This window comes from Amphibalanus amphitrite, unplaced genomic scaffold (genome assembly GCF_019059575.1).
Source record: "Amphibalanus amphitrite isolate SeventyFive unplaced genomic scaffold, NRLGWU_Aamphi_draft 000849F_arrow, whole genome shotgun sequence".
NCBI classification, from domain to species: Eukaryota; Metazoa; Arthropoda; class Thecostraca; order Balanomorpha; family Balanidae; genus Amphibalanus; species Amphibalanus amphitrite.
Genome location: NW_024882343.1, coordinates 277,083 through 298,652, shown reverse-complemented (window position 1 = coordinate 298,652; position 21,570 = coordinate 277,083). Strand labels below are relative to the sequence as shown.

The 21,570-nt window shown below is 51.2% G+C and overlaps 3 protein-coding genes across 5 annotated transcripts in view; 2 read left to right on the top strand and 1 right to left on the bottom strand.

The window, feature by feature from the left end:
- The first annotated feature begins 23 nt into the window (after window positions 1-23).
- LOC122367083 (39S ribosomal protein L51, mitochondrial-like) overlaps window positions 24-21,570 on the top strand; it is a 22,669-nt gene continuing 1,122 nt past the window's right edge. The window contains exons 1-5 of one of the 3 annotated variants that reach the window (XM_043339867.1): window positions 24-105; window positions 10,016-10,072; window positions 10,268-10,319; window positions 14,801-14,988; window positions 15,238-15,345. In XM_043339867.1, the coding sequence (XP_043195802.1) occupies window positions 14,835-14,988; window positions 15,238-15,345 (262 nt within the window). In that variant the 5' untranslated portion in view covers window positions 24-105; window positions 10,016-10,072; window positions 10,268-10,319; window positions 14,801-14,834. Of the gene's footprint in view, window positions 171-10,015; window positions 10,073-10,243; window positions 10,320-14,800; window positions 14,989-15,237; window positions 15,346-21,570 lie in introns of those variants that run through there. The other 2 variants (XM_043339868.1, XM_043339869.1) reach the window with 2 other exon arrangements.
- LOC122367085 (tetratricopeptide repeat protein 30A-like) lies at window positions 6,361-9,763 on the top strand. The gene is made up of 3 exons (XM_043339870.1): window positions 6,361-7,270; window positions 7,850-7,874; window positions 8,219-9,763. The coding sequence occupies exons 1-3, from the start codon at window positions 6,384-6,386 to the stop codon at window positions 9,275-9,277; spliced, it is 1,971 nt and encodes a 656-aa protein (XP_043195805.1). The 5' UTR covers window positions 6,361-6,383; the 3' UTR covers window positions 9,278-9,763.
- On the bottom strand, window positions 10,471-11,734 carry LOC122367082 (calmodulin-like protein 5). Its single transcript, XM_043339866.1, has 2 exons — window positions 11,505-11,734; window positions 10,471-11,108 (listed from the first exon to the last, which is right to left on the bottom strand). The coding sequence occupies exons 1-2, from the start codon at window positions 11,532-11,534 to the stop codon at window positions 10,635-10,637; spliced, it is 504 nt and encodes a 167-aa protein (XP_043195801.1). The 5' UTR covers window positions 11,535-11,734; the 3' UTR covers window positions 10,471-10,634.

Sequence of the window (21,570 nt, the reverse complement as noted above, 5' to 3'; positions counted from 1 at the left end):
GCGTTTGCTACGCGCTTGCGACATGATAAAAGAGCATTCCTGCGTCGAAAAATTACAAGCAAGGCCATATATATTACAAGGCTTGGTGGGAGGTGGTATTTTGAGGTGGGTGATTGGTGAAGGAATAATTTCAATTTGCATGTATTCTAATTGGTTATTTTGATTTTTAAGTGAGTGTTCTTATATGCTAACTAGTAACCATTGCTGGTGAATGTTACAGTTAGATGTTTCACGGTTCACCTAGTCGCTACTCACTCGCTTGTTCTTGTTCTTGTCGGATTAGGCTACTCACTCGCAGTTGCTTAGGTGCTCACTCAGGATGCTTGGATTTTAATTTCGATGTGGCCTGGGATGGTTGAATGGATGATCCATGAGTCACTCTTTGAGTGACCAACACAAGCTTTGCCAATTTATGTATACTGAGGCTCTACACAGTTACGCATACCCTAAGGGCCTAGGCAGTTGGGTGTAATTTCAATAACATGCTGCTGGTTTTTCTGTTTATCTGAGTAGTTTGTCAGCATTTCCTTCCTGTCATTGGTGATCCTGATCATTTCATCATACATGACTTACACTAAATGGGAGCCAGAAATTGAAATTGTTGTGTATCGAGTGGTCAGTACTTTCCTTATTCTGCTACTTCCGATTGTACTTCATGCTTTTGGCTGACTCCAAAGACTCCTTTTTACTCAGAACGTTTCTTCCATACTACACAAGGCCAAGAACAACAACTTCCAAGGTTCTCCATATGAGGCACACTCTCTAAATCCAGGCAGAGTAAATGACGTCACAAGAGACATCATCCTAATACACAACACTCCTCCCCACTAAACAACACTTTACAGGTTCATGCGCACTACAGGTTTACGCTCACGCTGGGGATGAGTGCGCAGTTCTGGGGTCTTCCGGATGACGTCCGCTGGACGTGCCCTAGGACCTACAGTCTCTTGTTCAGTGTTCGCCTTCGCTGCTGACGCTGCTTCAGGTGACTGTGTTGCAGCGATCCCATCTTCCTCCAGCACGAGCCCGCGGTTACCGGTTGAAGTTACCGACTGTTCCACAGCGCTATGCAGTGGCGGTCCATGTTCCCGCTGCACCGCTGGTGCGTCTTGCGCTGGGAGATTGCAGTGCTCAGACGGATTGATCTCCTGCCGCAGATTAGTCACTGGAGGTCGGACACCTGGCAGACAGACAATCTGATCGATGTGTCGACGCCACACTTCGTCTTGCACTTGGACTAGGTAGTGTTTACTGCCTTGTCGTTCGATGACGTCTCCCTCCCTCCATTTCTGTGCACCTCGGTAGTCGCGGACCAGGACTGATTCGCCGACTTCGAGCGTTCTGTCGGTTCCCTTCTGTGATCTTTCTACTTGTTCCTGTTGCTTCTCTCGAACTTCACTTGCGAGGTTGGGCTTCAGGAGGTCCAGGCAGTTTCGTAGCGGCCTGCCCAGCATCAACTCCGCCAGTGTACGTCCTGTTGACGCTTGTGGCGTACTGCGGTACGCCATCAGGAAGTTCGGGATGTTGACCTTCTTGCCTTTTGAGGCCTTCAGCAGGTTCTTCAGACAACCCACTGCTCTTTCCGCAGCTCCGTTAGTGGACGGCTTGTACGGCGCTGTGACACTGTGCTTGATTCCGTTCCTCTCCAAGAACCCTTCGAAGTCCTTGCTGACGAGTTGTGGACCATTATTCGTGACCAGTTGGTGAGGCAGTCCCCACCTAGCGAACAGGTTCAGCAGGTATTCAATCGTCTTCTCTGTTGTGATGGTCTTCATTGGAGCGATTTCCATCCACTTCGAGTAGCTGTCGATGACAACCACGTAGAATCTACCTTCCACAGGACCAGCGAAATCTAGATGTATCCGTTGCCAGGGTCCCTTGGCATACTCCCATGGGTGGAGATCTCCGCTTGGTGGCTCTGCTCGCTTTTGCCAGCAGCCTTCGCAGTTCCGGACTTCCGCCTCGATCTGCTTGTCCATGTTCGGCCACCAGACGTGCATCCTTCCGAGCTGCTTCATCTTCACCATTCCTTGATGTCCGGCATGCAGCTCGCTCAGCACTCTGGATCTCAGGTTCGGCGGAACCACGACGCGACATCCCCACATTAGACATCCGCGCTCCACGGTCAGTTCGGTTTGCCTCATCTTGAATGGTTGTAGCTCTTCATTTACGGCTTCTGACCAGCCGTTGTGCACGAAGTGCATCACCTTCGCCAGGATTGGGCTTCTGGCCGTCTCTCGTTGAATCGCTGCGGCCGTCACCGGACTTAGCGACTCCAGTTGTCCGATCAGACAGACAGTGCACTCGTCTTCTGGTGCTTCTGACTTCAGCACTGAGCCTTCTCTCGGTAGACGTGAGAGCCAATCAGCTACTGGAATCTGTTCCGACTTCCTGACTTCCACAGAGAAATCGTACTCCGCCAACTTCATCGCCCATCTCTGGATCCGTGAGGCAGCCAACGTCGGCAGCGGCGCCTTAGGTCCAAAGACGTGAGCTAGCGGCTTGTTGTCCGTTACGAGCTTGAAATGGCGCCCGTACAGGAACTGCTTCAGTCGCTGAAATGCCCAGACTACACAGAGTCCTTCCCTTTCTATCTGAGAGTATTTCCGCTCGTGTTCACTCAGCGATCTTGACACGTACATGATCGGCCGCTCATCCTTCCCTTGAACGAGTACGGCGCCTAGTCCTTCTGGACTAGCGTCCGTGATCACCGTCACCTGCTCCGTCACGTCGAAATGACGCAGCACTTCCGTTGATGACAGCTGTCTCTTGATGCTGTTGAAGCTGGCTTCACACTCTGCAGTCCACTTCCATTCGCTGTCTTTCTTCAGGAGTTCATTCAACGGCCTTGCTGTCTTCGAGAGGTTCTTCAGGAAGCGGTTGTAGAACGTGACAGCACCGAGAAACTCACGAACTTCTTTCTGGTTGGTGGGTGCTCTTGCGTTCAGCACGGCTTTCACACGTTCTGGATCTGTTCTGATGCCCTCGGCTCCTAGCCTGAGCCCTAGGTACCGGACTTCCTTTGTCAGAAACTGACATTTCTCCTTTTTCAGACGCAGACCATGTGACTTCATGATCTGCATCACTTCGTCCAGTCGCTTCAGTGCTTCTTCTTCAGTTCTTCCTGTGATGAGCATATCATCCAACAGACACTTCACTCCAGGCACATTCTTGAGGATTCTGTCCATTTCCCTCTGGAAGAGCATTGGACTTGACTTCACCCCGTATGGTAGTCGCAGCATACGGTGCATCCCCCATGGTGTGTTGAGAACACAGTACTCCTGGCTTTCTGTGCTGAGGGGCATCTGCAGATACGCTTGGGAGAGGTCAATCACTGAGATGTATCGAACCTGTCCCACTGTTGCAAAAATGTCCTCCATCTTCGGCAGCGGGTGCTTCGGCACTTCCAGGTTTGGGTTCAGCGTTACCTTGAAATCTCCACAGAGCCTTACTGATCCGTCCGGCTTTGGCACGACTACGAGAGGCGTGGCCCACTTCGGCGTTGCATCCTCTGACGTCAGTTCTTTTGTCACTCCAAGTTCCACCCATTTTGACAACTCTTGCTTCACTTTGTCCGCGAGACCATATGGCACAGGTCGTGGTGGCTGGAACACTGGTTTGGCATCCTCTTTCAGCTCTAGATGAGCTTCAGTGTTCTTCATCTGACCCAGCGTACCATCAAACAGCTCTTCATTCCTCTGCAGAACATCTTCCAGCTTCCAACGCATTGTCTTCTGAGATTGCATACTTCCCACCAGCTGTTCCCAGTCCAGTCTGATTTCTTTCAGCCAGTTACGTCCCAGTAGTGGAGGTCCATCTCCTTCCACCACATGCACTTCCAGTTCCTTCTGGTTTCCTTGGTACACTACTTCTGCATCTGTGACACCCAGCACAGGGATCTTGTGCCCTGTATATGAGGTCAGACGACATCCAGCTTTCCGCAGACTCAGTCCAGGAAGCACACTGTCTGGCATCAACGTCACTGGGCATCCTGTGTCAACCAGGAATTCCACATCCTTGCCATTTACGGACATGCTCACCTTGATCGCCTTTGACTTCTCCCTGCTTGCTTGATACACACAATAGTTGTCTTCCTCGTCATCTTCTACTTTGTCACCTTCATTACAGTTCACCCTCACTCTCTCTTCAGCACTCGGGTTCCTGCACGCAGCTTGGAGATGACCCGGCTTTGAACAGTTGTTACATCTGACATGTTTCGGCACTCTGCAGTCTTTTATCAGATGGTTACCTTTGCCACATCTGAAGCATTTCCTTTCATCTTCCCTTTGACTGCTTTGCATCATCTTACCTCTTGCATTTTTCATCTGGTTTTGCTGCCCTCTCACAGCTTCATCCTTCTTTGGCTTTCTTTCTGCCTGCTTCCAGTTGACCTTGTTCACCTTTTCATCTTTCCTTGATGCTCCTTCCTCTGACACTTCCATCTTCCGAGCTTGCTCTCGAACAGTGGCATCTGTCGACCATATAGAGATGGCTTTGGTTAGAGTCAGCTTTTCTTCCTTAAGCATGCTCTCCTTTACTCTGGATGAGGGACATGTTGCAACCAGCTTATCTCTCACCAGGTTATCCACTTCATTGACATCAAAGTCACACTTCCGAGCTTGAGTTTTCAGCTTTGCTACGTATCCTTCCACTCTTCCGCCTTCGTACACCATTGTGTTGAAGTGATGTCGCTCAACTACTGCGTTTACTTTTGGCTTGAAGTGCTTCTCCAGCTGATCTTTCAACTTTTCATATGCATTTGTCCCTTCCCCCTCTGGCAAAGTATCGATAATACCTTGAACATCAGGTCCGAGAAGGTGCAGAACAATATTGACTTTCTGAGAAGCAGTTTTCACATCAATTGCACCCATGTAAATTTCCACTGATTTGATCCATGTCATGAAGTTTTCACCTTCCTTGATACTTGGTGGTGGAGGCAGACTAACAGCCATAATTCAGAAAATATCCAAATCGACAAATACTGGCGCACTTCCAACTCGAGATATGCCCTTAACCTTGAAATGCGACAAACTTTGGCGCGACACGTGCTGCGCCTTACAGATGCGTCTTCGGGACTTTAAATCGCGTATTTTACCTTCGTCGCCATTTTGTTGTGTATCGAGTGGTCAGTACTTTCCTTATTCTGCTACTTCCGATTGTACTTCATGCTTTTGGCTGACTCCAAAGACTCCTTTTTACTCAGAACGTTTCTTCCATACTACACAAGGCCAAGAACAACAACTTCCAAGGTTCTCCATATGAGGCACACTCTCTAAATCCAGGCAGAGTAAATGACGTCACAAGAGACATCATCCTAATACACAACAGAAATGTTCGCAGGCTGGCAGTCAGCTCAGAAAAATAGAAGCAATAGTGCCCCAGTGTTTTGCTTTGTTGCAGAAACTCTAACTGTGATGCTGAAAAGCAATTTATGTAAACTAAGTCCTAATTATCAAATGCAGTCAAATGGATAAAGTGCCCATTGCCTTTCAATGATAATGAAGTTGCTCTGATTTAATGCTGCTTCTTGTGACCTACCTTAATATTCCTGGCAGAATGATTTGTAATAATCATTGTCATTAAGTGGGGCTTTAGGTCATCTTATATACTTCTACTCATGTTGATAAATTAATGTCATTGTCATTATAAGCAGCCAGTCTCAGTCAGTCTCAGTCTGATGACTGATCTCCCCTAGTTGGAAATAGCTTGATTTAGCCTCTGAATTGACATTGAGATGTCATTGGATCCATTACCAAACTTTTTCTAGCTTTATACTTTATGTGAGGTTTGTGACAATATCCTGTAGTTTTTATTGGATTTTGAGCCCAGGGTGCAAAAGGTGGTTTACTCTGAATGGTGATATAACGGTGCTAGTTTTGGTTGGTGGTAGCCGGTAGGGTAGCATGGGCAGGTGCAGTCATTGTGTTGGATCATGCACTGCACTGTCAATATAGATACCTTAGACAGATGCTCAGCTCTCAGCTACACAGTGGACAAGAATGACTGTGGCTGTATGATGTGGATTTTGTTGGTATGTGAATTGGTATCTTTTATCCTGTCTCCTAATTTTTATATTGTCAAATCAGATACCTGGAACTTCCAATGCTATGTTTGAGGTCAGAGGAAGCACAATAACCTCAGGTTGACATCAGCTGTCTTCATCAACTGATCCATTCAAATCATAAAAAGACTACAAAAAGTTGCTGGCACAAACTCAACTCTCATCATAAAACCAGCTTGCCTAAGCATTTCGAAAATCAGTGCCTAGTGATTCCCCAAAGCAACAACCATTCCACAATGAAATATTATCCTTCGATCCTTATGTGCTAAGCCACTGTATTCCTTTGTATCGACAGGTATCACTTTGGAGGCAAATCTCAAACATGAATTTCATGAACATTCGCGATGGTCAGTACACAATGACCATATACCAGAAGATCCGGGACGGTCAGTACAAGGAGTCCGTTCAGATGTTAACCGCCATCCTGGACACGTACCCGACGTCTCGCGCGGCGCTATCGCTGCTCGGCTACTGCCACTTCTACCAGCAGGAGTTTGACGCTGCGGCCGAGTACTACGGCCGGCTGGTGCAGCTGTTCCCAGAGTACGAGGACTACCGGCTCTACTACTCGCAGGCGCTCTACCAGGCGTGCCGCTATGAGGAGGCCATGAAGGAGACGAGTCAGATCGACAACCCCGAGTACGCGGCGCGGGTGACCAAGCTGCAGGCGGCCATCAAGTACGGCCAGGAGGACCTGGCCGGTGCCAAGAGCATGGTGGAGCAGTGTCCGTCGGACGACCCGGACACCACCATCAACCACGCCTGCCTGCTCTTCAAGGACGAGCGCTACGACGAGGCGTGCAGCAAGTTCACGCACGCCCAGCAGGTGGTGGGCTACATGCCGCACCTGTCCTACAACATCGCCCTCTGCCACTACAAGCTGAAACACTACGCGCCGGCGCTGAAGGCGATCGCTGACATCATCCAGCAGGGGATCCAGCAGTACCCCGAGCTGAGTGTCGGGATGACCACAGAGGGTCTGGAGGTGCGCAGCGTCGGCAACACGCTCACCCTGCACGAGACCGCGCTGGTGGAGGCCTTCAACCTCAAGGCGGCCGTCGAGTACCAGCTGAAAAACTTTGATTCCGCGCGGGAGGCACTCACAGACATGCCTCCCAGGCTTGAGGAAGAGCTGGACGCCGTCACGCTCCACAACCAGGCCATCATGAACATGGATGAGAAGGCGTCGGACGGCTTCCAGAAGCTGCAGTAGGGGAAAGTGGGGTAAGACGGTCAGGGTAGGTAAGACGGGCACCCCTTCTGCAGACCAAACCAATAGCGCTACGAGCAAGAAAAGTTAGGACCAGAATTGCCTTTCCCACTACACACCACCATTCAAGTCTGGTGAATTTGTGTTCAGTCGATAATCTTTTATTTTGATTTCTTTAAAACACTCATTTCATTGAAAACATCCATAATGTATTGTGCAAGCTTTTGTGTACAGCACTATAGAGTTAAAAACTCGCAATCACTTGTGGTACACTCATATGCCAACAGTGTTCATTTACGGCGGATTTGCTTTGTCTGCATCAAATTGTCCACAGCGAAAAATCGTGCTGAACTTCTGACATTGAGTTTGGGGTAAGACGGGCAACTATGAACCCAATGGGTCTGTAATGGTGAAAATATTTTTGTTGCTGTAGGAAAAAAGAAGCATTTCTAATAAGAATATGTTCGATTCCGATACTCACAGACATGTTAGCAATATTCCTTCGGCACAGTTTATTCTCGAATAATGAATGTGAAAAACGGTTCTACATGGCTTCTGAACTAGGGCCTATATAGGAGCATACGCCTTCTGCACGAATCTCGTATACTGCCATTTCCGAAGCACTTGAGACCAACGAGCGACTGTATAAATGCGGCTAATCTCGGGCATTTGTTGCGAGCTGCGCTGATCGGTGAAAGAAGCTGGCCGTCTTGCCCTACCCATGTGACCGTCTTACCCCATGGGGTGGGGTAAGACGGGTTTTTGCAAGGTTTTGCAAAAATAGCTGCAGTTTATTTGTTGAATCAGGTCTAAGTCTCATCTTCTGGCAAATGAAAGTAAAATGTCTGAAAAAGGTTTTCACCCAGTTTCCCGTTTCTATGATGTTTCTAACCGGCCGAAAAATGGCTCCAAAGTTAAGGTGCCCGTCTTACCCCACTTTCCCCTACCTGCTCATGCAGAACCCGTTCCCTCCGGAGACGTTCGGCAACCTGCTGCTGCTCTACTGCAAGTACGAGTACTACGACCTGGCCGCAGACGTTTTGGCGGAGAACGCTGACCTCACCTACCGCTACCTGACGCCGTACCTGTACGACTTCCTGGACGCCGTCATCACCGAGCAGACCTCCATCGAGGAGGCGTACAGAAAGTTCGACGAGATCAGCACTAAGCACACGGAGCAGCTGCGGAAGCTGACCAAACAGGTGCAGGACGCGCGGGCCAAGCAGGACGAGGCGTCCATCAAGCGCGCGCTGAACGAGTACGAGGAGTCGCTCGAGCGCTACATCCCGGTACTGATGGCGCAGGCCAAGATCTACTGGGACCTGGAGAACTACCCGCAGGTCGAGAAGATCTTCCGCAAGTCGGTCGAGTTCTGCTCAGACTCGGACGTCTGGAAACTGAACGTCGCACACGTCCTCTTCATGCAGGAGAACAAGTTCAAAGAGGCGACCGGCTTCTACGAGCCGATCGTGAAGAAGCACTACGACAACATCCTGGACGTGTCGGCAATCGTGCTGGCCAACCTGTGCGTCTCCTACATCATGACCTCGCAGAACGAGGAAGCCGAGGAACTGATGCGGAAGATCGAGAAGGAGGAGGAATCTCTGGCGTTCGAAGATCCCGAGAAGAAGATATTCCACCTGTGTATTGTGAATCTCGTCATTGGCACGCTGTATTGTGGCAAAGGTAACTACGAGTTCGGTATCTCTCGCGTGATCAAGTCGCTGGAGCCGTACCAGAAGAAGCTGGGCACGGATACCTGGTACTACGCCAAGCGCTGCTTCCTCAGTCTGTTCGAGATGCTCGCCAAGAACATGATCACGGTGAACGACAAGACGCTGGACGAGTGCATCCAGTTCCTGGAGAACTGCGAGGCCTTCGGCAAGAATATCAAGACGACGATCGAGGCGCCGCTGGCTGAGACCAACCTGCATCCAGGAAAGAACACCGTCACCTACGAGTCGCGTCTGCTGCGCGCGCTCTTCATGGAGTACATGATGAACTGAGGCGCTGAACTGAAGCGCTGTGATGAACTGGAGAGCTGGGCGAGTGATGGATCTGATTCGTGTTTGTTTCGTGGTCGCACGATTATTTTTGTTTATGGTTTGTTTCACTGCGAAGCGACCTTTCTGTCTTTTGTGTGTGATACTGAGCTTCGTCCGTGCTGTTTATAGTCCGATTCACTGTCATTCACTTTACTTGTTTATAATCTAGTCAGGCAGGGTTTTGTCGGTGGTCGATCGCTGTGAAAGTGGTGGCTCGTGGTCCAATGATACGCACATTCCGTCCAGACATGCTGTGCGGCGTTGAGAAGCTGAGTCTCACTCCTTGTCACTTCATTCATTGATCTCGATACGATCTCAATGTCAATTTACGCGTATCTACAGCGCGCACAAAGCTGCCGTCGATATGCTAGTCTTCAATGTCGTTAACCGCTTCGTTTGTTTAAAATATCGAAAAATAAAATGCACAAACACTGGCATAACTATGAACACCGTCTATTTGTTCATGGTGAAAGTAACAGCTTTGGAGGCAGTGGTTGGAATAACACGACGAAGTTGCTTTACGATGAAGCTGTGTGATGCTGCTACGCTAGGTCAGTGGTCATCCGTCCTCTATCGTACATACTCGTATTCACACGCACTTCTAGGTGTTACTGCGAGTAGAGCCGCAACTGAAGATGCTCATGCGTATGATGAATGCCTTGTGGCACTGCACTTATATTTTTCTTTTTCTTTTCGCAGGTATTCAAGATTTAAAAAGCATATTTCTCTTAAGTTCGTTTATTTTGGCATTTACCGGTAAGTGTTTCAATGAAACTGAATTATTTTCTTTTTCCTTTTGTTAATTGTTTGGCTAGTTTTGCTTTAGTTGTTTTTTTAATTTGTTGTTATACCGCTACATTTTATTTGGTTTTAAAGTACCTTATTTTTAGATTAAGTTGCCCGTAACACCATCATTTGCTGCACTTCGATCACGCTTTCTTTGCCTTCCAGGGAATGCATCATTAGAGAAACGAGAGGCACACAGTTCTTCTGCATATCAAAGGTGAGTCCCTGGGGCTTACGTCTTTTGCACTATCTTGTTTTTGCTCGTGATCTGACAATATATTGCTTTGTTGAGTAGATCAGATGATCAGTGATAATGCTTTGGTGTTACGTTGCTCAGGCAGTTCTCGCTTTTTGTTAAAATGCCGAAGTGCCGTCATAATCTTCCATTTATTTGTACTCACCACCGCTGGTCACGCTGGGATACATTTTCATAACACGTTACAAACGACAGATTCATAGACGCACAGTTTCTCTCCCCGCCGAACCCCCTGGGCCCTGCCCGAACTCCGCTCGGCCGTGACGGGCCGAGGGCTCACGCTCCGCCGCGTCTCAGCGCCTCGGTGGCGTCCACGAAATCTGCCAGGTCGAAGGTGCCGTCTCCGTCGTGGTCGGCGTGCTGGATGGCGTATCGCACGTGCTCGGCGTCGGCCAGGTTGAGCGCCTCCGCCACCTGGTTGGCCTGGGCCTCTGTCAGGTGTCCGTCACCGTCCGCGTCGGCCGACTGGAAACTGAGCGGCACCAGCTCCGGCGGCGCCGGGTGGCTGGCGGCGGTCACAAAGTCCGTCTCCGAGACGGCGCCGTCGCCGTCCCGGTCGAGCGCGTCGAACTCGATGCGGAACTGGTCATCGGTGAAGTTGGGCTGGCTGGGCCGCCACAGGGGCAGGAACTCTGCCAGGGTGATGCGGCCGTCCCCGTCCGAGTCCAGCTGGCCCAGCATGGCTTGGAAGACGCCGCGCAGCGACACCTCGTCCACGGGCAGCGGCTGCGCCACGCACAGTGTCCCCACCTGTTGGACGGACGCAGAGTTAGACGGACTAGACGAGTCAGACGAGTCTGAGGGCACGACCTCGCAGTCGGCGCGCCCCTAACCCCCAACAAACAAACAAACTAACAAACAAACAAACGAGTCTGAGGGCTGAATGGCTATTAGAGGAACACTACACCCGTTGTAAGATTTTATGCACGTGGAAAGTGAACGGAATGGTTAGCGCTTCAAGGTGGGGCTGATTATATTACTTAGTAGAATGGTTTAGGTTTTCTAAACTCAAACTGCACACAGTCTTCCTGCCCAAATCACGTCAAGCGAGTTCCTCAGAAGTGGTAGGTAGCGTATAGAGGCATGACCACTGACCACACAATATACGATATAATATACATGCATGGTAGAACCGTTTTCACTCACCAGGACAACGGTGACGATGAACTTCAGCATGTTGGCGGTGTGGGGGCTCGGTGACCGGCTGCTGCTCTCACGGCACACGGCAGAGGCTGGCTGATGAATACTGAACGAGCGAAGGAACCGACTTTTATACGGCCGCTGTGCTGATGATCCGGCAGGGGCGTCTCCAGGCACTAGTCTGGGGAGGACTGGCTGACCTTGCGGCCTATCTTCTCTGATATTAGCCTGTGAGAGAAAAGGCGTACTTCTGCTCGATTCAGCGAGTGCTGTTCAAATATAGAAGGTTTTCCCACCATCAGCGCTCCCTGGTGCCGCCACTGCTGCGGCTGAGCCGGTCCAGAGGTGATGACGTCACATGGTGGTGAGTGTTGTGGCCGTGACGTCACACTTATCCAGCAGCCGGCAGGACCCGACACGAATCTGCCGTGGCGGGCCGCGTCTGAAGAGGGAGGGGCGCCGGCACCACCGATGTGGTGCCACTCATTAGCCACTGTGACAACTGTCACTGGTTCACTGTGACTTCCATTTTTAGAAGCAAACGTCTCAAAAGACATAAGTGTCTTATGAATTGAGACAGGATCACCACCTAAAGGGGTGATCCGATCGTAACATCGAAATGGGGTGTCTTTGCTTCTTCCCTTCCCTTGTCTAACTCTGGTCCTGGGTCGTAATTGGAAAGCAACTCTCGAATAATCTTCGGAACACAGAGAGCAATAAATTAGCTCTGTATGTCATCGCTGAGGTTAGGTTACCACGTTAAGATCCAAGGAATCATCAAATTTTACATTTTCCTGGGTTTTACGGTTTTGACGAATTGGCATACCTACGATAGCTCTTTTTTGCTCGCTACTTTGACCTCAGATATGGCCTGAGATCAAATGTTGGGCTTCCAGGGGCAGAAGGGTAAAAGGGACGTTTTAACGAAAGAGGTTTTCGCAGTAACTTTAGCCGCAAGCCTTGTTCGAACTCGATTTCATCAACATCGTATTACCCTGGTCGAGACGGTCGGATGATCTTATGTTTTCTTCAATATATCGCTATTAGGTCAAGTCCATCACCTGGATAGGTCATGTTGCAGTCAGTCGATCTGCATCGGTGAGATGAACACACCCGAGGTGTTGTCATGGCCCTAGCATATTGCTACAAAAAGTAACAATAAAAAGCTGCTTGCTACTTTTCCATGACCTAAGATGACCTCGGTGGTATCATGTGGACTTAGAGATGCAATTAGATGATTTATAAATCAATTGAAGCATATAAGACGATATCAGTGAGTTTAGTGTGACTTTTTGCGAAGGAACCGTAATTTCGTTTTGCTTTCGTTGAATTTCAGTACCGTTGTCACACAATCATCTATTTATTTGGCCTTTGTTTTGATATTAAACCACTTCATGACATTTGACAACTATTTTACCAATACGCCTTTCGTTACCATTACTCTCGGCACGACCGAGTTTTGGGTGCAAAATAGATAATCATGTCGACACGCTCTAAAGCCCCCAATGAACAGACAACGGCACGGCTGAGCTTGTTCGACGCTCGTGGAGGCGGCCCCTCGGACCGGCTGCCCTGCCCTGGGAAGGCGGCCTGTTCGGGACCACACTGCGGACTTCCCTGGCCTCTGTCGGTCCCGCCGGAGGGGCCATGTGGACGGTCATGCAGACCTTTGGTGCAGCGCCGGCCGCCAGTCTGTGACGTCACCTATTGCTGGCCGGCCGGCGGGCCTTGGAGAGCAGTGAAGGTGACCTCAGCGTGACAGGGAGCAGCGGCCCAGTGAGTGATGGTGGTGCAGGCTGGGTCTGAGGGCACATGAACCGGCATGCTCGACAGAGGCAGGATGGTGCGCGCAGCGCGCATCAGGATGTCGTGAAGGCGGACTATTTTGGAGAGCGATTACATCCAATTATTGTCATCCAAATGGCCGGCTTCAAGCAGTACTTGTCCTGTCATCATCATCATCATGCAACGGTTTATTGGAGTGTCCCCCTCCCCATTACGTTCGTCCGTCTTGACGTCTATTCGATTCTGATACGAATGAACCGTTTTAATCCTGCTGACTCCTTCATTTCCGCTACCGACTTCGTCAATCGTCATCAACCTCACTGTACTGAACCCCCCCCCCCCCCCCCAGATCAGCCCCATCCTTTCGGCCCATATCGGCGCCCCGACACGCCCCGTCAGCCGGAGTGGGCCGTGCTGACGCCGGTCCTTGCACGCTCAGCGACGCCTCAAAGCGGCCGACTGCCGTAAATCGAAACATGACCCGACCCGAATACACTGTTTGGAAACGGTCGTGTGGAGTCGTGCGCACCTCGCCCCCCCCCCCCCCCCACTATACATAATGCAGGAAGTAGTTGGTGCGATCATTGACGAACATTGGACGGGTTTGTCTGCTCGGCAGATGATTCGACGCAATCAGGACTTCCCCGTCACATATTTCGGGGAATGACGACGACATGAAGTCATTTCTATCCAATGACCATAACCAATTCTCAGAGGTTGGTTGTTTGGCAGGCTGAAAGTGCCTGGCGGCTATCTAGTTGCAATGAAGCGTCCCTCGTTCTAAGAAAACGCTGCACTCCAGGTCACGGCGTCGCTGTTCGGCTGCACACTCACTGCCGAGCTGGTATGCGATGTATTGCTCTGCCTCAGACATGAGGCGCTCTATGTTCCAGTGCAAGTAACTGCTTTTGGTTTCCTCTGCAAACAATAACGCTGAGTTCGCTAACCTACATACAATCTCATTTCTCCTGGTTAGCAGCAGCGCTGATGTCGCCTGCAAGGTATTTTGCTGTGATCAACAATAACGGCGACCCCACGTGTACCTATGTTCTGGCTGGTCTGGCCGTGCGACACAGTCTCTGCGTAATGTGCTTTTGATCCTGCCCGCTTCTGACGGAGAAACCCAATTACGTACCGAAACCCCTGTCGCTGACCGCTGACCCCCCACTCGCCGACCTCAGAGCTCTGTTGCTGACCTCAGACCTCTCCTCGACCTCAGCCCCTGCCCCGAACTCAGCCCCTGCCCCGACCTCAGCCCCTGTCACTGATCTCATGGCTGTTGAACTCAGGGCGACCGGCGACCTCTAACCTCTCCGCCGACTTTAGAGCCGCTGATCCCACATTAGCTCTCACTGACCCGACATCAGCTGCCACTGACCTCAAAGTCGCAGACCTCAGGACCCAGCTGCTCAGGGCTCCTGCCCCCATCGTTGACCTAAGGTCCCTGCCTCTGACCGCTGAGGCCATCTCTCTGACTTCTCTGCTGCTGACCTCAGGTCCCCTACCGCTGACCTCAGGTCCAACTGCTGAGCGGCTGACCCCAGTACCGCCATGCTGAGCGGCGTCAGTGGCCGGGTGTCGGCTGTGCTGCGGGCGGCCACGGCGGCCGTCACCCCGGTCCGGAACCGCTGGCACGCCGACAAGGTGGCGCGCGGCCCGGTGGCGGTGCGCTACGGATGGCACAAGGAGCACATCATGCCATCTGGTGGGTGAATCGGACAACTGAAGCTTCGACAGCAGTTTAGCAGACGTCTGTTGAAATAACATAAGTTTTCTACGCAGGCCGGAGATATAAAAAAGACTGTACTTACTGAGAAATGTGCCCATTACCGACCATTATATCTTTTTTTTTTTGCTGGTTGACGTTTTACACGTTTTGTTTCTGATAGCTCGATGAAATTTGACATGAATGTTTCTGCACCAAACATGCATTCACCAATGTGCCGATTTTTAGGCTTGTTGCCACGGAAGGAGGGTGCTAAGGCCCTGCCAATGCCGGAATACAAACCCAACAACGCCTGGACAAAGAAGAAGGCCATGTTCGGTCAGAACGACTACATTGGTGAGTACCGACCGATTTTTAACGTAATATCCGTCTTTTAGAAGGTATTCTAGGACTACGAGGAGCATAAGACATTCACATAGACTCGTTTGTTCAGGGTTCCTATTGCTGCACGGTTCGTCGGAAGGTCATTTCAGGCTCAAAAGAAACGTTATATACCAGTAAAACGCCTTTTGGGCGAAGAACGAGCGAGCGAGATAGTGAGCCCGGCACGTGCGGAAGGGCGAGAGGGTGCTTCCAACGGGCTTGCGCAAAGCACCCTTCTAACTGGTCGCTAGCGGTGTGCCAAATTTGAACGTAATCGGCCCAGCCGTTCCTGAGATCTGGAGGCGGCATTCTGCACGTGCGCACGTGCAAACGGGGTCCAAAATGACTTTTGCACGGCACCCTACTAACTGGTCCCCAACCGTGTACCAAATTTGAGCGCAATCGGCCCAGCCGTTCTCGAGATCTGGAAACGCCCCCTGCACGTGCGCACGTGCAGTAGCACCCTAACCGCAACACATGGGAATGCATTGCCTGGTGGGTGCCTACCTGTATGCCAAGTTTCAGCGAAATCGCCACAGTAATTACCGAGTTACTGAAATGGGAACAAATTTGGCACCTCTTATTGTTGTATTTTGCACGTGCAGTGGGGGTCACTCACATACAGTGGCGTATCCAAGGGGGGATCCTGGGGGCCCTAGGATCCCCCTGGAGCCTAGAAAAAAAGTTTTTTTTTTATAACACGGAAAAAATTGAAATGACTTCAAGGGCCCTTTTGACCACTTCCCATTTTATTCGCTAAAAGAAAAAGTATTGTAGAACTCTTTTAGGGACCCTTTGAGGATTATTAGAGGACACATTTAGGCCAATGAGGGACCTTGTGAAGTATACAGAGGGCCTTCTCAGGTACACAGAGGACCCTTTCAGGCACACAGAGGGCCCTCTCAGCCACACAGGGGGCCCGCTCTGGCACACAGGGGGCCCTCTCAGGCACACAAAGGCCCTCTGAGACACACAAAGGGCCCTCTCAGGCACACAGACGGTCCTCTAGGGCTTACAGAGGGCCCTCTCAGGCACACATAGGGCCTTCTCAGGCACACAGAGGGCCCTCTCAGGCAAACAGAGGGCCATCTCAGGTACACAGAGGGCCCTTTCAGGCACATAGAGGGCGCTCTCAGGTACACAGAGGGTCCTCTTAGACACACAGAGGGCCCTCTCAGGCAAACAGAGGGCCCTTTCAGGTACACAGAGGGCCCTTTCAGGCACACAGAGGGCCCTCTCAGGCACACATAGGGCCCTCTCAGGCACACAGAGGGCCCTCTCAGGTACACAGAGGGCCCTTTCAGGCACACAGAGGGCCCTCTCAGGCTCACAGAGGGCCCTCTCAGGCACACATAGGGCCTCTCAGGCACACAGAGGGCCCTCTCAGGCTCACAGAGGGCCCTCTCAGGCACACATAGGGCTCTCTCAGGCACACAGAGGGTTCTCTGAGACACACAGAGGGTCCTTTCAGGCAAACAGAGGGCCGTCTCAGGTACACAGAGGGCCCTCTCAGGCACACATAGGGCCCTCTCAGGCACACAGAGGGCCCACGCAGGCAAACAGAGGGCCCTCGCAGGCAAACAGAGGGCCCTTTCAGGCACACAGAGGACCCTTTCAGGCAAACAGAGGGCCGTCTCAGGTACACAGAGGACCCTTTCAGGCTCACAGAGGGCCCTCTCAGGCACACATAGGGCTCTCTCAGGCACACAGAGGGTTCTCTGAGACACACAGAGGGTCCTTTCAGGCAAACAGAGGGCCGTCTCAGGTACACAGAGGGCCCTCTCAGGCACACATAGGGCCCTCTCAGGCACACAGAGGGCCCTCGCAGGCAAACAGAGGGCCCTCGCAGGCAAACAGAGGGCCCTTTCAGGCACACAGAGGACCCTTTCAGGCAAACAGAGGGCCGTCTCAGGTACACAGAGGACCCTTTCAGGCACACAGAGGGCCCTCTCAAACACACAGAGGGCCCTCTCAGGTACTCAGGGGGGCCTCCCAGGCACACAAAGGGCCCTCTAAGACCAGCAGAGGGCCCCTTAAGACGAACAGAAGGCCCTCTGAGGTACGAGGGTCAATGTCAGGCCACAAGGTACCCTATGAGGCCACCAGACGGCCCTCTTAGATCAAAGATGGTCCCTGGAGGTCACCAAAGGGCCCTCTGAGGTGAACAAAGGGCCCTCTGAGATCGAAGAGATCAAAGAGATCAAAGAGGGCCCTCTAAGGCGAATGGCGGGCCTTCAAAGGTCACAAAGTGCCCTCTGAGGCCACTGGAGAGCCTTCTGAGGTGATATGAGGCTATGTCAGACCACCATGAGCCCTATGAGGTCATCAGGCCCTCTGAGATCAAAGAGGGTCCTTGGAAGTCATCGGAGGACCCCTTAAGGCTCATTGAGGCGAACAAAGGCCAGAGGGTCCCCTTAGACACCACAAAGAAGTAAAAAAGATCCCTCTGAGGTCAAAGACAGCTCTCTGAGATGTAATAGGGCCATTTGAGGCCTCCGAGGGCCCTCTGATGCCACAGAGAGGCGCCCTCTGATGCCAAAACAGGGTCCTCTGAAGTCTAAATCCACCAGAGGGCCCTCTGAGGCGAACAGAGGGCCCTAACATCCACCTCAAAGAGGGCCCTCTGAAAATCAACTGGCCCTCGGAGTCAGTGTCCCAAAATCGTATTTTGGCTTGGGTGTCAGGGGGAAAAGGTCACCCAAAAGAGGGATAAGAGTGGACAATTGTCAGTCACAGGGCAGTCGGAGCCCTCTGAGAAGGCCACTTGAGCCTTACAACAGAGGGCCCTCTGAGGTGATATGAAGGCTATGTCAGGCCACTATGGGCTCTATGAGGTCATCAGGCACTCTGAGGAAAAAGCTGGCCCTCTGAGGCGAACAGAGGGCCCTTGGACAATCAGAGGACTTTTTAGGTCAACTAGGGGTCTATGAGGCCAGCAAAGGACCCTTTCGGACACAAACAGGGCCTCTCAGGCACCCGGAGGGACCTCTTTTCTAAGGCAAACAGGGGTCACCTTAGATGATATGAGGGCTATTTTAGGCCACTAGGGGCCTCATGTATTAGACCAACATACGGTCATTTGAAGTAAAAGAGAACCTTTTGAGGTAAAAAGGGCCCCTGGAGAGAAAACAGAGGGACCTTTCAGGTACCCAGAAGGTCCATGGAGGCCACTAGAGGACCCTTTGAGGCCAGTGATGGTCTTCAGAGGCCATCAGAGGGTCCCTCTGAGGGTAACAGAGGGTCCTTAAGACGACCAGAGGCCCTCCGTAAAAATGCGGGCGTCACAAGGCCCGGTTTGCATCAAAGGTCAGGAAGCTATGCCCAGTTTTGGCTCTCTGTTGCCTGCCGACGTGTTCCGAGCTGTCGCAAAACAAAAAACGATGTGGTGGCACCCACGCCCCCCCCCCCCGGCCGGCCAGGGTCCATCTAACCAGGGATGCGGAGGCGTGGAAATTTCAGACGGCTCCGGCTCCGGCTCCGGCTCCGGAGAAAAAAACGGCTTCGGCTCCGGCTCCGGCTCCGGCTTCGACTCCAGTACTCAGTTCATCCTTTATACAAATAAATACGGGTGGAAAAGAAAAGATGAAGGATTGGTTCACGTTGCTTCTGTATTTGCATAACAAGGCTATTTTGAATACCACATATTTTACTGCCTTAACTGGCCGCTGGATGACTGGCCGCTTTTTTTTCCTCTTCAAAAAAAAAAAACAGCCGGAGTCGCCGCCTTTTTTACCGCTCCGGCTCCGGCTCCGGGCTATATTGTTTCACGGCTCCGGCTCCGGCTCCGGGCAAAATATGCCGGCACCGGCGGCTCCTCCGGCTCCAGCTCCGGCTCCGCACCCCTGCATCTATAACTCGGCTTCTGAGCCACGTACCAACACGCCTAAGGCAGTGTTCGAAGGGACGCAAGCAAACAATAATGACGAAATTACGCCTGTCACTTTTTAGTTCAAAATTCAGTTCACATAGGTCATCCAAGGTTAAATTTCGCCAATTTTCAGGTCCAATTTCGACAATTTTCAACAAACCACCGCATGATTCGGAAATGAATAGAGCTACAGTACCGGGGAAAAGCGTAGTTAATAGCTCTTTTAACACCCCTTTCGCCGTTTCCATCCTCAGGACATTCAAATCCTTCTCCTCCATGCCGCAACCCCTGATCCGGACTGGACCTGGACGGGCAACTTTATTCCATGCGGGCGGCTCCCATTGGAGCGCACTGCAGCTCCTAAGGAAGGAAGCACACTCGTAACCGGGTGCAGTGAGCACTTGGGAGGCTGGTCGGCCTGTCCTGTTGGACAGGCTCAGCCCCAGTGAGTCACCAAGGTGCCCGCCCAGACCAATGTCTCCCTCAATTCCTATCATCCCTCCGGCCCTGAAATGGTCTCGTCAGACCGAAAGCTGAAAGGGCCTGGGTCCAACCCAACAAAACAAACAAAGCTCTTTTAACGCTCTTTCTGTACTGTGCTCAGATTTGACCCAAGCCTGTTAATTCTACACTTTTTATATCGGAACATTTTCATGTTTCTACAGCTCTGTAGGCCTGATAGCTCTTCCTGCGAAACCTTTTTTGGGCCGAAAATGGCAGAACATGACGTCATTCTGACGTATTTGCGGCCAACCTAATCCTATCATAGCCTCTGAAAAAAGGTCACAATGTGTAAAATGGATGCCCGGAGAGGTCCTGAAAGTTTGGTGGCGATATCTGCAGTCATTTAGGAGATAGCTACGGAAGAGGACAGGGGCCGTTTCGCCCCCCCCCCCTACGGGGCGCGGGCTAACGCCATTTCAACTCAGGCTTCAAGGGCCCTTTTGCCACTTAAGGGCCCTTTCAACCCAGTCAGTCAAGGGCCCTTTTGACTGCGGATCCCCCCTGAGAGAAATCCTAGATACGCCACTGCTCACATAGATGATGAGTATCCGACCTTTGGTAGAAGGGATGCAGCTACCCTACAAAAATTACCGCAAGTCAATCACCCAAGCGGCTGCTGATATATGAGCCTCTCAAAATCACTACTTTTGCAAAACAGCTTGAACACCCTTGACTTTTCACGTGGCACGTGCCACGACGGTCACTGAGATGTATCAAAAGTAGTCAATTACGGGGTAGAAGGGATGGGTCTACCCAACAAAAAAGACCGCAGGCCAATCGGTCCAGCGGTTGCTGAGATATAAGCCTCTCAAAAGCGTTACAGGCCGGGCCGGGCCGGGCCGGGCCGGGCCGGGCCGGGCCGGGCCGCTCATACTGAGATTTTTCCGTTATATTGAAAAGACTCACTTCGCTCGCTGCGCTCGCTCGCTCGTAACCATTCGAAAGCTGACGATGCGCTGAATCCGAAAATGTAATTTTTATCAAAATCGATCGATGGCCTTTTTGAAAATTGCGTTTTTGTAAAAACTTTATAATCTTTTATTCAACAGGCTGTCCCAGACATTCTTGAAAATATAAATATGTATTTTTGAGTTCCAGTGAAAGCTGAACGCCAAAAGAGCAATATTTAGCGAAGCAATATTTCCAAACATTAATATGCGTCTCCCACAGCCGACAATAAGGCGCAAGTACACAGCTCAGTGTCACGATGGACCAAAGTCAGCCACACAGAAGCGTGAAATGACCCTTATCGACTCGCAGACCCGGCGCTCTCGGCCCGCCTGACCGGCCACGGAAAGAACGTTCGGCTCTCGTTCTACTAAACAAATGTCATATTTGTCAGTTTAACTGTCTACATCACTATTAAAGCTATTCAGGATACCTGTGAAGAAAATTCATTGCTCTGTCATCTTCACATCATGCATTAATTTACATTTGTTCATTTCTACTTTGCTCAATTGAGCTTGGTATCATGCCCATATAAGGAAAATTGGCCGCGCTGAAATGTCAGAGGTTGCACCGGCCTCAGCTCCGGTGGAGTGGGGGTAGGGCCCGGTGGGGCAGGGCTTCATCCATGGGCAGGGTAACCTTTGACCGGTCGCACGGCCGAGCAGCTGTCGCCAGTACAGCCTCTGACAGTGAAACCCCGCTCACTTCCCCTGCGCGGGCACTGAGCGCAGCTGGATGGAACAAAACATGCATAAGAAAAATGTAAATTAAAGCATGTTGTAAATCAAGCAGAACAATGAATTTTCTTCACAGGTATCCTAAATAACGTTAATAGCGATGTGGACAGTTAAACCGACGAATATGACATTTGTTTAGTA